The 16,257-nt window shown below is 40.6% G+C and overlaps 1 protein-coding gene across 2 annotated transcripts in view; it reads left to right on the forward strand.

The window, feature by feature from the left end:
* Tspan12 (tetraspanin 12) overlaps positions 1 to 16,257 on the forward strand; it is a 64,109-nt gene that overhangs the window by 35,528 nt on the left and 12,324 nt on the right. For both annotated transcript variants that reach the window (XM_036182478.1, XM_036182479.1), the window contains 3 exons: positions 2,342 to 2,416; positions 6,206 to 6,313; positions 10,101 to 10,244. In XM_036182478.1, the coding sequence (XP_036038371.1) occupies positions 2,342 to 2,416; positions 6,206 to 6,313; positions 10,101 to 10,244 (327 nt within the window). The remainder of the gene's footprint in view (positions 1 to 2,341; positions 2,417 to 6,205; positions 6,314 to 10,100; positions 10,245 to 16,257) is intronic.

Below are 16,257 nucleotides of genomic sequence, written 5' to 3' on the forward strand. Positions count from 1 at the left end.
TGAAGAAATATGAAGGAAGCAAGTTAAAACTACAAGCAATGATTTCAATTTTTAAGTCATAAGGACTATTTTGCAGAAATAGTGGGAAACTGTAGTTTTCTACATCTTTGATTGCTCTTCTCTTTTTGACAAACTTTGAACAAAAACTCTAAAAATGTCAAGTCTTGAAAGTCCACAGCCCTGCACCAATGTACTCCTTCTCTTCCTGCTCTCCTATCCTAGTTCAGGCATCCTTTATGTAAATCTCATGACCTTGCTTTTTCTGTAGGCTGCTCTCTGTAAAGAAAACAGCCAGGAATGTTTTCGTAGGGTGCATCAGATCATGCCACCCATTCATGGTTTCATCACACTAAGAATAAGATGCAAAGTCCTTTCCCCAGCCTGCTGTACCTCAAAACCTTGACTGGCATCTGCTCTATGGATCCAGACACATCTGCGCTCTGGTTACCTTGAGTTTGATTAACTCACTCATCCACAGGATGGCTTTGCATTTGGTGCTCCCTGGTCTGAGATTTCCTTGTTTTCTTTTCTGGAATCCGAACAGTACTGCTTCCTCCTCCTCTTAAAGACCACCTTTATTAAGAAGTCCTTTCCCGCCCATGAGCACCAGAACCACTGTCAGTCCACTCTACATCGCTTACATTATTTTGTGTAGCAAGTATTTATCAAGCCCTAACTACGTGATAAAGAACACATTTCAGTGTCTACTCTTCATAGAGCTTTGATGGCAAGGAAGGAATAATCTAAGGCACCACCACCATCCAATGCTACCACCCAATCCCATACTACTCAGGAAATAGACTCGTGAGCTCAGTGGTGTTCTGTTCCTGCTGGAATCAGTGGAGAGAACTTCTAGAAAGCCCACTCTTTCTCAAATTTTCAATACTTGCTTCTGTAAGGTTACCTCTACCAAAGGGAAACACACAGAGCAACACTGCAAAGATCTAGTCCATGAAATTTATCAGGCACATTCCTAAGTCACACGACTTACCTTTTGTACTTGTTTCCTTGTGTGTGAAATGGGACCATCCTGTTTCAGAAAGCTCTTGACTAAATTATCAAGATGAAAAATAGAACACTATCCAAAAGTTGCTCTGTTTTTAAGACGACAGTACTTTCCAGTTCCATGTCAGGTACCTGAGCTCTGAAGTAACACTTCCAATGGAATGTGTTTCTCTATTTGGGAAATAAAGTGCACGCTTTCATCCATCCTGCCACAGGAGAGTTACTCCTTCCTATTCCTCTACTTTGGGGAGATACATCTTTCTCTCTCAGTCTGCACATCCAGGTGGCCCAATGTCTTTTGCTCTATTGTTGGAAGGTATTGTTACCCACTTGTTTGCAAGGCTGCCTCCTAAATTCATGTCTTTACCTCAAACCCCTGTTTGCTGCCTTCTAAGCTTTTCAATTCAGCCCTCAGCCCTCCCCGTTCAAACTGATTAGTGTTCTGATATTATTTGACCCATTTATGTCTTTCTCTTATTCAGAAACACAGAGATACCACCTTACTGCCTACATGGTATATTTAAAATCCATTAGTGGGTCATCTGGTGTCCCCCACAATCTGGCTTCAATCTGCCTTTCCATTTTATCTCTCATTTTTCTTTCTTCTGGGTATGTATGTTGTGTTCCTTGGTGCTTTATTGCACAACCCACCTGCCTTTGTATATTTGTTTACACTGTTTTCATCTGCCTACACTTCTCTATTCTCTTTGTCGAAGGTCTGCTCCCTGTTCACGATCCTGCATATTCTCTGTTTCTCAGAAATACCGACTCTTTATTTGCATTTCTGCTTTCAATACTGCATTCAACTTTCTTGCCTATTTGCTTTTGCATGCCTCCCAAGACCTCTTCCCACAGGAGAAACCAACCGTTCATTCTAAATTAGCATGAGTAGTAGAGACTTTGTTCTAGATTGTCATTTTCACAAATGTAAAGGAACCCCTCGCCTCGTTACCCCAAAGAAAGTGAAAATATGCACCAGGGAAAGTGTTGAAACTGCAGACCTCACCTCATTCATTCTGAGAAGAACTGGGTGCAATTTCTCAGAGAACTTGATTCAGCTTTATTAAATTACATCTCACAAGTTCTTGTTTAACTCAATGAAAATATTGACATTTATAAAAAGATTTACCCTAACAGCTGACGAATGACAAAACGAAGCCCCAGTTAGTCGAGGCCTGATGACTACCCATAGCTGGCCCCAGGTTTGCTTGGGGAGACTCTTACCATACGCTCTCTGAAGAGGGGTTCTGTGTATTCTTGTCATAGATAAACACAACCCTGAGTAACATTTGCCTCAGGTGGATTCATGCTAACGGCTCTCTCTGTCTTTCTGCAGTACTTCGGAACATTACTCGTCATCTTCTGTGTAGAACTGGCTTGTGGTGTGTGGACATACGAGCAGGAGGTTATGGTGAGTTCCCAGAGGGACAGTGCGGGACACTGGAGAGGGACTGTGCTACATGGTTCTTACTTAGTATGATCACATTACATGGTAAGAGTGAACATTCCTGACACTTCTGAAAAATCGTGTATTTTTCCCCCTATGGCTAAAGCATGTTTCCTAGTGATAATTTAAAATCTTTATCTTGGGGTACAATGATACATCGTTAATTCCTTAGATTTCTTAAACATGGACATCATGGACTAGAACTAGTCTAAGACATTTACAACAACTTCTGAGTTAATAATGAGGGAGATTAGCATGTGCTTGGTGGAGAGTGCTAGACCTCCTCCTTTAAGCCCATCCTTGCTGACCACAGCAGAAAGCAGGGAGGGAGCTGGTATCTCCTGATTGCAACAAGCTGAACCATAGTGCCCTTTAAGAAGTGCATTTGAAGAATTGCTGTGTGCTCACCGTGGTAGAAAAACTCTCACAGCTTGAGATTTGGCTGCTTGAAAACAGCAGTTCAGCATTTTCCCTCTTATTTCGGCCATTGAAACCACTAGAAAAAACCTTCATAGCTTTCTTAGAATAACGGAGGTGTTTTTCAGCCTTTTCCACCAGTTGCATTGCCCTTATCCTCTACTTCCCAACAGCCTCCCACCCAACCCTTGGCCATTGCCTAGCTGTTCACTTCAGTGGTGAAGTCAGTACAGTTGTTCCCGGTGAGGAATGGAGTTGCTTTGCATGTCTGTGAATGCTGGCTGGTGTCATCCCTCATAGAGAAATTCTGCTTCTGCAAAATGGAGGCTCCAAAGGTGATTTTTTTTTTTCAAGACAGGGTTTCTCTGTGTAGCTTTGCGCCTTTCCTGGAACTCACTTTGGAGACCAGGCTGGCCTTGAACTCACAGAGATCCTCCTGCCTCTGCCTCCCGAGTGCTGGGATTACAGGCATGCACCACCACCGCCCGGCCAACGGTGATTTTTTAATCATGTGTGTTCGGTTGTTCTAGTCCAGATGTGCTCAGCTGGAATGAGGGGAAAGATGGGGCCTGGGCACCTGATGAGTTTCTGGTGAATTTAAAACATTTAAAAACTCAAGACCTCTTAAGAGAGGGTGATAGTTTTATATTTTTTCCAGAGATAAGCAGGCCATTTGTTTAATAAAATTGATGTCATTTCCATTGTCGGTACAGTTATGGAAGATTCTGTGGTGAATCTGTAGTGTTCTGAGGCTATGGATATTCAGTGGCTACTGCAGCAGGTTAATGGTCGAAGTTGACCTGTGCAGGCTGCTTTATTTTAGTCACATTTTCGTGTTGTCTATAGAAACTTCTTAAGTTAGAAAAATGAAAAGGTAGTAGTGCCCCAGATTTTAGCTGTAAGGAGATTTACCCTGTTTTCAGTTTTCAAAAATAACCTACACCCCTGACAGGCAAACAACAGAAGAATAAATCTTATAAACAATTCTTAATTCTTTTAACCCCAGCTTTTGGTTGTATTCTATTTGGTAATTAAAATATTTTTTGAAATGAGTATTTTTCTATAGATTTATTTGTTTATTTGATTTATTTGATTTGATCTTATAGCCCAAGCTGCCTTAGAACTCATTATGCAATGCAGCCTGTCCTTATATTCATGGCAATCCTCCTGACTCAACCATCTGAGTGCCACAGTTACTGTCATGAGTCAGCGCACCCCTTCTTTCTGTGGATTTTCTAGAATGGTTGTGAAGTACCTGTGTACGTCCTACTGAGATGTGATGGATCTCCAAAGCTGTGGGAGGCTTAGAATGAGTTAATTCAGCCTGTTTGAGAGTGCTGCATCCACGCTAAGAAGCAAAAGAAACAAAGGAACTTCCACTTGCTCAGCTGCTGCTCTCTATTCAGGGACTGTCTTCCATGGCTCCAGCTCCGGGGCACTAAATGAATGCACACCACCAGCCGTTTCAGTCACGGGCACACGTCATTGCTTTGCTTGTGTAAATCTTCCCCATTACATCACCAAGGGGAGAGGAAGGAAGGGTTGTTTAAAAGGGGAATGGGCCAAGCAGCCTTGCAAAAAAGGAGAAGTCAGCTTTGCAATTTTTATGGCTTCTGTACTAATAACAATGTAAAAGAAAAGTGTCATTAAAGTTTATTATCTGCCAGATTTCGCAGAATCCAACCTTTCCATAGAATGGGCTTTGTGCGCTGAGCTGTTTCATGCAAGCAAGCTGTTCAGTGTGTGTTCTGCTTTATGGCTGGAGCCCAGGATTTCGTGCCAGAACCTCAATGGTCCTCTGTTCTCTTGCCACATTTGGTTTCAGATTGATGGTGGCCACAGTGAAGAAACGACCAGTGTTTATTTTGGAAAGCAAAAATCTAGAAAAAAGTTAGTCTATTAACTAAGTCAAGAGACTTGACATCTGTCCACTCCTCCAGTCATTTTATTGTTTCTATGTGCTCAGCTCCTATCAATACTCCAGTTAAAATCTGCCAATAACAGTACCTGTTTCACATGACATATGTCTTGAGAATTTATTTTATTTCCATTCACTTTATGCCCTAACGGATATGAGATAATGATCATTATAGTGGGCAGCTTGAAGTTTGTCTAGTTTTCTGAACTTTATTAAACCATAAGAACAGAATGTATCTCCAACCAACTTGCTATTTTTTTGTATTATGTGTTTCCAAGTGATTATTAAAATATTAGAAAAGAAATAAAATTGAAGAATTTCTGTGACTAAGGAATTTTAAACTTACTTCTACTGATATAACTATTATTTTTTTCCTGAAGTAGCTCTGGCTATCCTTGTACTTGCTTTGTAGACCAGGCTGGCCTTGAACTTTCAGAGATCCACCTGTCTCTGCCTCCCAGCTGTTATTACTACTTTTAAGTTTAATTTTAATTAAAATGTATGCATATATGTACACTGTGTGCATGTGTGTTCACAGTGTCTGCAGGTGCACATACACACGTTCAGATGCTGAGGCCAGAGGAGAACTGGTGGTGTCCTCCACTGATCTCTGCCTTGTTCCTTTGAGACAGGATCTCTCACTGAATCTGGAGAGTGGCATTTTCTGCTAGGTGGATACCCATAAGCTCCAGTGGTCCTCTGCTCTCTGCCCTTCTTCCTACCTCTGGAAGTTACAGGCACATGTGGCCATATCCAGACTTTTCTGTATGATGGAGACCTGAGCTCAGGTCTTAAGGCTGTGCAGCATGCCCTCTTACTTACAGAGACCTCTCTCCTGCTTGATTTGACTGTTTTTAATAAGATTTCAAAATTACCCTGGTCTTAGGGTTTAGAGCAGTGCCTCTCAACCTGAGGGTCACGACTGGTGTGTGTGTGTGTGTGTGTGTGTGTGTGTGTGTGTGTGTGTGTGTGTGTCAAATGACCCTTTCATCGAGGTATCCTAAGACCATTAGAGAACACAGATATCATTCATAAAAGTAGCAAAATTATAGTTAGGAAGTAGCAATGAAAGTAATTTTATGGTTAAGAGTCATCACAACATGAGGAACTGTATTAAAGGGTCTCAGCATTAGGAAGGTTGAGAACCACTGTTTTTGAGGCTTATACATGCACCTCTCTGTTCTGTATCCTAGTTCTTGATCCCCATGTCAATTTCTTAAATGCCAGTCTTGTTGGTGTGAGCTTAATTTAGTCTATAAGCAAGTATAATTTGGAACGGTACGTGTCGGCTTTAACACAGTCTGTATACATGTGGTGTTGTGTTGTCCAGATGCGGATGGTTGTAGATTTACATATGTGAGAATGCCTTTGCCTGGCTAGTTGAGCTTATGTGTTGATATTTTGCTTTTTATCTCTAGGTGCCGGTACAGTGGTCAGATATGGTTACTTTGAAAGCCAGAATGACAAATTATGGCTTGCCCAGGTATAGATGGCTTACACATGCTTGGAACTTTTTTCAGAGAGAGGTAAGTGCTGCTGTTCCTGGGGGTGGAACGTGTAGAAGAGGTGACAAGTTGTCAAGGGAGGTGTTCAAAGCTTTGGTGTTGATTGTTTTCTGCAGGGAAACCGAAGCCTCTGCCTCAGTTGTCACTGGTGCATTTTTTTTTCCCCTGCATGCCTCAGGTCACTCCCTGCTTGTCTTTTCTTCTCATTTACATGTTTTGCCTCCGTTCCTTCCAGTCCACACGCGTTTGTTAAGAAGTTGTATTGCTCAACTACTCTGAAGTTTTGTTGGGTTTTTTTTGTAAGTTATTTAATAAATGGCGAGAGTTTCACTCAAAAATTTCTCTTTCATGATACGTTTACTACTTTTAGAGTTACCTGTGCTGTAAACATTATTTCAACATTTTACATGGTTGCTTCCCTCTGTGAACTTCGTTAGTATGAACATCATTACCAGCCTGTTTTTCTTTTTCTTTTTTCTTGTCAGATGTCCTTGGTTCCAATCCTAGCTCTACGACTTATTATCATTTCGCTTAACTCCTTAGGCCTCAGTATCCACACCTATGACAGAGGAGCAATACAGGAACTCACCTCTTGGAGTGCTGAGAAGAGTGAGGAGGCCTGAATGATATCATCGACTTGATCTCATGTAGCTTATGCTTATTAACAGCCATATTACAAATTATACTTTTGTTCCAAAACTCTTTTACATTTCATCCAAGTATCTTAAATGGGAACTGTTTTCTAGATGTTTAAAATTCAATGACTTGAGATTAAACATCGATCTTGCTTCAGACCATGACATTTCTAGGATAATAGGCATCTTAGTTTGCTTTCCTTTCTCTTGCTCTGGACCAAGAAGCGTTTGCGAAGGGATGTCTTATTGGACAGCCAGCCCTGTTTATGCCTGTGGCAGAGGTTCAAGTCTAGGACAACCTCCAAACCTGGCTTTGTGTCACAATTGTTGAGATGGTAAAATTATCAGTGTCACACAGATTTCCTGTTATTTCACTGTTTCCCGACTTTGTTTGTTTGTTGCACAGTTACAGTAAAAACAAGACAATGAGGAGACATGTGAAGTGCTGGGATGTTTATAGTAAGCTGTGTTTAGGGGCTGTCCTGGGTAGAGCCCCAAAGTCTTTACTTCTTGGAACTGCTGATACAAACTGTGATAAACCAGGTTGAGACACAGTGAACTTGTTTTCCTCCTTATGGGGCTCTGCCTCCATGCACAGTTTACATGTTAGTTTCACTTGGCACATTGTTCTCTCTTATCTCCTAATGCTAGTTTGCATAGAAAGAGTGGTGAATCCAAATCCAAATCCCTGGAAGACTTTCAATACCCTTTGCATTAGTCTGATAGGACTGCCATAGTTAAGTGTCACAGACAGTGTCACTTAAGAAAAGTACTTCTTCACTAGTCTAGCGGTTCAAAGTTCAAGATTGGCAGTATTGATGTCTTTTGAGGTCCCTCCCCTTGGGTGATAAACGGCCTTTCCTCCATGTCTTCTCATTGTCTTGACTTTATTTGCGCCTGTGTTTAACTTTCCTCTTCCTATGAGGATGTTATTCATACCTAATTATGGCCCACGATGATGGCCTTATGTGAAATTAGTTACTCCTCTAATGGATTTTTCACCATAAACAGTCGCATTCTGTGGCTTGAGGGTTAGAATTTTAACATATAAATTTAGATCAAGAGAGACAACTCAGCCTAGGATGCTTTTCTTCCACAATAAACCATAGACCTGAAAATTGCCTGGTCGAGTTTTAGCCCTAGAAGCCCCTCATTCACTGTTACCCTGTGAATGTGCCACGACTGAATGGATCTTGCATAATTCTTAGCAACACTAACTAATATCCCTTTTAAACCCCCATTTAAAAAAATGTATCTATTTTAACACAGTCATGGTTGTATAAGCTTTGGAGTCACAGGTGCTACCGTACACTGACCTATGATTTTGGAATGTGACTTCACCCAGCAAGGCTTCGGTTTATTTACATGTAAAATAATGATTCTATGGTACTTTCTACAGCTTGACATAATACCAGCTTGGTGTGGAGCAGTCTTGGCAGGTAGTGGTAGAGCACAGACTAGCACTGGGGAAATACTGAGTTCATCTTGAGGAGGTCAGGAAGCCTCCATACCGAACCACTGTCCTCTGTTGGACAGACCAGACAATTGCAGAGAAGAGAGCGGATGTCAGTGGCTCCTTAACAATGTTGGCACAGAACACGGCATGTCTGATATCTGGAAAAATCATTGCTGTGGAAGTTTTCATTTCCTGACAAAGCCAGATAAATGGGCCACTCCACTGTGACTGGAAGTAGAGGGCTCCAAGAACTGCCCTGTGACGTCAGCTCAAAAAGGTCTTGTGTCGCTGGGGAATGAGGGAAAAGGCTTTCTCTGGGTGAAAGGCTTTGGAAATACTGACCACAAAATGTAATAGTTTACAGCATTTGGAGTGGGGAGTCTTTTAATTATGTGCTTTGTTTTTAGGATTCCCAATGCTTTGTGCCCATGTGTGACATTAGATTCGTCAATCAGTGACATTTATGTTACACCTGCAGTACTTAGGATGTGTCTTAGTTTGTGGTACACCCCATGGTTTGAAAACAATACAGAAAATATTTTTAAAGTTTCTCAAAACTCTTACTATTAATGGCTCCCAACGATGATCATTCAAAGTGCTTTTCAGATGCCTTTTTTCTTTTTAAATCATAAGCTCTTTAAACCATAAGCTGTTTAGGCATAGTGAGTGAAAACATACCAAGTACATTGAACATTTTCCTCGCTTGCTGTTGCATGAGGAATTCAGAATTCTTCCAAGTTTTGGTTAATCTCTGAAATGGCACTGGATTGTGATATTTTATGATTCAGTGTTAATCTTAAGCGCAGATTGGTCTCCTGGCCTCTGTAATTTGCATAGCTAGCCATCACTCTTGGCAGGGTTCTTCTCCGTGACTGCCCGTATTCCTTCCTTCTGATTGCGGAGGAGAACTTCTCTTTTATCCAAGGGCAAAGCTCTTCCCATCACATTTATTTTTCCTGAATGCAGTCTGCATCTGCCTTCAAGCAGTGTTTCTAAGCCGTCATCAAAGTTTTTAATAGTCTATGGTGGAGTACAACAAAAGGCAGTCTTCTTAAACACGGTTTAGAGAAAGGCAAGCTCACGTTTGTTTCTTAAGTCCAACTACATTCAAGCTGGCACACCATCTTTCTTTCTGAGTTTATAATGATACAATAGGATAGTATATCCAGAACTCCATCCTGTTGGGTGATACTAAGTTGGACAAATTATTTACAGAATTTTTGCCCTGGCTAAGGAACCTGAGAGTTTATGTTTGGTCATCAAGTCTTTCCATAGAATTTGTGGAAACTTTTGTCACAATAGTTGAATTTGTTGAGAAGTAATGCCAGTGAATGAATAATAAATAAAATGATTAGCTACTTTCCACTGACTAGGAGTTAATGATAACAAAAGTTCAGCCATTCAATTTGTAAATATGTGTGTGAAGTCTATCATGCTTGTGATCATCTGCAGAAGATCCTAGAGCTGGAGAGTGAGACACAGATTTGCTTTTCTGTGGGGTGGGTATTGTTGTTCTGAACCATTTCAATATGGGATGGTAACTTTGTTAATCCTTTATGTTTCTGTCATCAAGATAGAATGCTTTACATAGCTTTAGCTGATAAATGAGTTTAACTTGGAGAACACACATTTAAGAAATCTACTATCTCATCTCTCTCGAGCTAAACAAAAGCTATTTTTGTGTGGTGCCTAAGTGTGGCTGGTAATTCTTTTTCAGTTTAAGTGTTGTGGAGTAGTGTACTTCACTGACTGGCTGGAAATGACAGAGATGGACTGGCCTCCAGATTCCTGCTGTGTTAGGGAATTCCCAGGATGCTCCAAGCAGGCCCACCAGGAAGATCTCAGTGACCTTTACCAAGAGGTAAGACTATGTATGGTCATCATATCATGGTCAAACCTTCCCAAAATAACCTTTAATGCTATTCTGATTAAATTTTCATTTTCTGGGTAAATTTTTGGGTCTGAAATTTTTCTCTGTTATATACAGCAACGAGGAAACAACATGGAAAAAATAATTAACCACATTTTAACGAAGTTGAGAGTGGGAAAGACCTAGTTCTGTTCTTAATTGAATTTTATTTTATTATTTAAAAAATAACCCTTCCTGTTGATTAGATTATACACTCTAATGCCTACAGCCAATTTCTGTTCTGTTCTAGGCCTCCTTTGAATGTAAACATGTGCAGATTATGTAGCTGACTGGATCTGTAGGAAGCCTGGGCTTCACAGTTCCTGGACAGACTATTTTAGGGCCCTTATATAGGGGAAAGAAAACTCTACTGAGAAAACCCTGTGTGCTGCTCTTTGGTTCCCCCTGCTGGTGATAATTGGTATCCTCAGTTTTGGTTTGCAGAAGCAGTTTTACATACTGGGTTTAAATTAATCATTTGGTGCCAAAAAATTTACAGATTGTGTGTACTTCCAGTACTTATCCCAATCATCAGTTACCATTTCTTAGGAGTTTTTATGTCCCTTCATATTTAGTGGTTTCACAATTAGTAATGGAATATCATTCTCAAATTAAAATATAAAGTTTTACTGTAAACTGGGCTGCAGAGATGGTTCCGTGGTTAAGAACACTTACTGCTCTTCCAGAGAACCTGGTTTCAGTTCCCAGCACCCACCTGGTGGCTCACAACCATCTGTTACTCTTTCTGACGCACACAGGCTCCTGTACACACAAGCATATATTTAAATTCAGGCATACACACACACACACACACACACACACACACACACACACACACACGAGATTAAACAAATGAAAAAATTTAAAGTTTTACAGTAGTCACTGGCTATGTGTGGTTATTTTCACTAAATTAGATCAAGTAATTAAATTAAGATTTTATTTCCTCGGTTGCACTAAGTACATTCCTACCTGTGGATGCATTGGTTGGGCCATCTTGGGACACCGCTGAACACTTTGGACTTATTTTGGGCTTAACATAAATACTTAGACTTTTAATACCACAATCAGAATATGTATTTATATATTATGTGTATCTATGATATGGCTGTAATAATAAAACATCTGTGTGTGTGTGTGTGTGTGTGTGTGTGTGCGCGCGCGCGCGCGTGTGTGTGTGTGTGTGTGTGTGTGTGTGTGTGTGCGCGTGTGTGCGTGTGCGCGCATATCTATGCAAGTGCACTCACTCACATGTGTGCATGTGGGGCCAGAGGTTGATTTCACTTGTCTTCCTCCATTGCTCCACCTTGTTTTGAAATAGGGTCTCTCAGTGAACCTGGAGCTTGCTAACTTGACTAGGCTGATTGGCAAGCAAACCTCTGGCACCTGCTTGTCTCTGCTACCCCAGTGCTGGGACTGCAGATATGTGCTGCTGTGCCCAGCATTTATGTAGGTGCTGGGAATTTGAACTCAGGTTCTAATGTTTGCATAACAAATAAATACTTCACCCACTGAAGCCCCCTCCCCCCAGTCTCAGGACTTTTAAGATTCATGCCTTTTATGTACTTTAGGAGAATATACTTTTTATTGTACACTCACTTTTTTAAGGCTGCCTACCAAAGTCAATTGTGGAGATACACATTTTGTACTGTACGCTACTTGATTTGAATTCATTTCAATACAGTGCTGCAAGCTGAGCGGCTTCAACAACAGAAACAGGTTTGTAGTTCCACCAAGTAGAAATTCAAGGTCACTATGTCTGCAAATTCAGGTCAGATCCTCCCAAGGCCCTGGAGGAAGGGCACGGTGTGCCTCTTCCAGCTTCTGGTTTTGTAGAAAAGTTGTCCCGGCCCATATTTTCTGTTCACATGGTATTTTCCATGTGAATTTCTGTCTCCAAATTTCCCCTGGAAGGTCACCTTGGAGCCCACTGCTCTGAAGTCTGGGTTTATCCTCACTTCATTACAGCTTCAAGCACCCAGTTGTCATAAAATCACATCCCGAACTGTGAAGGGAACAGATTAAATATAAATTTCTTTGAGGACATAGTCTAACCTGTAACAGGAATTGTAACAACTGAGTAACTCAGCTTGTTTATTTTAAAAGATAATAAAAACACGTATTGTGATTCCTTATATTACTGATAATACGGTGTTTGGCTTTTATTGTTTTCAACACATTATGACTAGATGTATTCGGCTTCAACGACACAAAGGATACATCAGATACAGTTAACTGAACAAGACATCTTGAGTCAGTGTTTCTAGGTCCCTCAGTGGTGGTGCTCAGGTGAAAGTCGACTGCTCTGTTGTCTAGCGAATATTGTAGGACATGATGAAATGCAACCAAGCCATGCTTTTTCTATGCCTCAGAACAAAGGACTCAGTATTTCTGAGAGTGTTGTACAGACACTACTGCGGAGGTTTAAATGCATTGTTATTTACTGTATCCATGAAAAGAACAGGGGATTACAGCATCTATGTGTATAGACTTGGGAATTGAACCCTATAGTGTTCCTAGTGTATATTTTACTCATTGCTTGGTTCTGAGAAACAGCGAGTCAGTATTGAAAATGACTGGGCTCCCGCCCAGTGGTGTGACCTCTGCCTTGATATTGATGAGTAGAACCATGGCAGGGATCCTAAGAATGCAGCACCATTGTGCTTCAAAGCCCGAGTGTGGTTAATCTCTCCTTGATTTTATTTTATTTAGCTTAAAGTTGTCCATTTTTTAAATTTGCTATAATTTTCTTCTTGTAAAACCCATTTTTCCCCCCAGAGTGACTTAGATTATTTCTGCTTCCTAATGGGATGTTTTCTTTTGGTGACTTGTTTTCAGGATGTCTAATGTAAAGATTGGAGGAAGCCTGATCGTTGTCTGTGTGCATACTGGTAACCCAGATTAATTTAAACGTTTTCCTGTTTTAATCAGAAGACTTTCAGTAGTCAGCTGGTATGGGCAGTTATAAATCAACTTCAGACACAGACCTCTGGCTAGCTTGTATCAGAACAATCTGCTTCTGTGTTTTACAATTAACAACCAGTGCTGATATTAGTAATGATAACAGTACACAGTTATATGCGGAATTGACTTTCAAAAGTAGACCGTTTAGTAGCTTTATGGCTCAAGTACAGTTAGGTCCATAATTAAGAAATAAGCATCCTGAGATCATCCAGTAGCAAAATGAGTGTTTAAAAGGAGAAATGGGTGACCAAGAGCTGGAGGATTTGAGAGGGTTCTTTTGAAGTTGGGAAAACTAAGGAAAAATATTTTAGACATTTTTCAAATATCTCAAAGTTCAAAATTCAGAACAGGAATGAGGCACACACAGTGTTGCTCCATGGGCCAGAAGTTACAGGAAGGAAATCTTGCATCAGTGGAGGAAGACCTTGCTCATCCACATCTGTCCAATCATGAGACAGGTTATCTTGTAAGATAAGTGTCTCATCATTGAAAATATTAAAGTCAAGGTCGGATGGCTACGTCATTGGGTGCTGTAGAATGTGTTTTTAAATTAAGAGTGAATCTGTACTAGATGGACTTCAAGGTTCCTTTATCTCCCATATTCTGTGAGCTCAGAGATAAGTACTGGCTTTCTTCCTGTACTCTTTCTTCAGAAGTCTGAAATCAGGGAAATAAATCATTCTCAACCATCTGGTGGCCTGCCTGGTTCTCTGACCCAATAATATTTTATGACACATTTTGAAACCTGTGAAAAATGATAGGGCAGAAATATAGCAACAACTGCACATTTTTTGAAATGTCCTCACCAGAGGTGCAGTTAGGCTTGGCACACAAACCCTTGAATGTCCATAATAAATGACATACACACTTGAATAAAATATGGACTTAATAATTATATGTGCGACTATCTCTGTCTTTCACTTTGATTTTGGATATTTATTTACCCAAAATATTTTGTGATTGTCTTGAGTTCTGCATGCAGTCTAGAGTGTGTGGACAAATTTCCCCGATAGCTGAAAAAAGTAGTAATGTCGACGTTTATCCACAAGAAGAAAAAACAATTACAGAAGGCGAAAACAAGCGGTGATAGTGAACACTTTGAAGGCTTTGAACTCAGTAATAGGGTGAGGCTTTATTGGTGAGGGTGCTTCTTTGGATAGCATGAGGCTATCATGACAGGTAGTATTTCAATTGAAACCAGTTGGTGACAGGGACTCAGTTGTGCAAAATCCACGAAGAGGTGAAGAGTATTTTTGTCTTAGGAAACTGCAAGTATCAACATTCAGGAGGCCTGGGCCAATAATCACCGGCTTCCTGGTACCCCATTCTCGAGAAGTGTCTATGTTGTACCCTCAAATGCTGGGTATTAGACTTGGCCTCAGCCAAGCTTCAAACTCAGAGTGGAAGTTGGTGAAATTCAGCATGCTGCACTTCTCCTTTCTCCCATTACAAATGTGCAATGATTAGACATGGCCTTGAAAAAACAAACAGAGAGGAGAAAATGCAGGAAGGATGTTAGAAAGTTTAACACAGCGGGGACTCTAGACCTGCTGCCCATGGATGTGGGCTTTTCTTGGAAGAACTGCACATTGCAGCATCAAACAAACTCACTTTCAGGAGTTTGTGTGCATTTTGCTGGTGAGCAGCAGTCATAGCTTTCACGGACTCTTTAAGAGCTTTGTTTGGGAGAATAACCGTAGTCCTTACCTCAGATGGGAAACAGACCCTGCAAGGGAATCTGAAGGCTTTAGTGCTCCATCTCAAGAAAAATGCATCAAGCTAAACAGGCTTATAGCAGCCCTACTTCAAATGGACGCACTCAAAATGTAAAGGCAAAGAGGGACCAAAAACCAATCGAAATATGTCTAGAGACACATTGTTTTGTAGTGAAAACAGAGACAGTTTTTAAGATACACCAACTGCTTCTCAAGAAAAGTAGTATTCTCAGTAATGTACATAATAAGTGCAGGACAGGGTGAGACCCTTCACATAGCAAGGTGCTTTGGGGCCGTTTTTCCTTTAAACCCTTAGGCTTTCTATATTTCATGTGTTGGGTATGAATCTCAAATAATCAGTGATTTTTCTCTCAAGCAATTATGTTGCTGTAAACCATGTATGACTTTAGATCAGTTGTTCTCAACCTGTGAGTCATGACCCTTTTTAGGGGTCAGACTACCCTTTCACAGGGTCACATATTGGATATCCTGTATATCATACACTTCATAACAGGAGCAAAATTGCAGTTATAGAGTAGCAACAAAAATAATTTTATTGTTGGGGGATCACCAAAATGCGAGGAACTGTATTATAGGGCCATGGCCTTAGGAAGGTTGAGAACTACTGCTCTACATGGTAGGTTATTTCTTCTTCCACTACCATCAATGAGTAAAGGAAGTCAGAAAGGGCAGCAAGTGTGGAAGTGAAGGTATGTCCCTCTTTTCTGTTATTTGGCCTTTAGGACACAGTGAATCTAGACAAAGACTAGTGTGTATAGATCTTCAAATACAACATGGACTGGGGACCAGGGGCGGGGGGCTTAGTTAAGGAGTGGGTGAGCATCGGCGAATGGAAAGTTACTAAAAGGAAACTTTAGGAGCAAGGGGCATTCGAGCTAACAGGAGCCAACAGAATTCTTGCTGATGTCAGAACAATGTGATCAAACTTTCACAAGGGGATATGGGATGAAGGATGAGATACAAAGAATAGGGAACTCTAGATAAATCAACAGAAGAATTCTTGCTAAAATTGGGGCATACAATGAACATGGAGTAGCTGAAAGGAACTAAGAATAACCTAGAATTTGGTCATCAGTACTGTCTGAAGTCTTCTTACTCTCATTGTTACTGAGTATTATATGATATGTGGGCTAAGTATAACAAATTCATGCTGTTTATCATCACTGAGGTGCTATGTGATTCTGTTCTTGATGTTTTTTTTTTTTTTCTTTTTTTGTGTTCTTCTGTACTCAAAGAATAATCATTATACATTCTCTCTTTTTTTCCTA

Source organism: Onychomys torridus, chromosome 3, assembly GCF_903995425.1.
Source record: "Onychomys torridus chromosome 3, mOncTor1.1, whole genome shotgun sequence".
NCBI classification, from domain to species: Eukaryota; Metazoa; Chordata; class Mammalia; order Rodentia; family Cricetidae; genus Onychomys; species Onychomys torridus.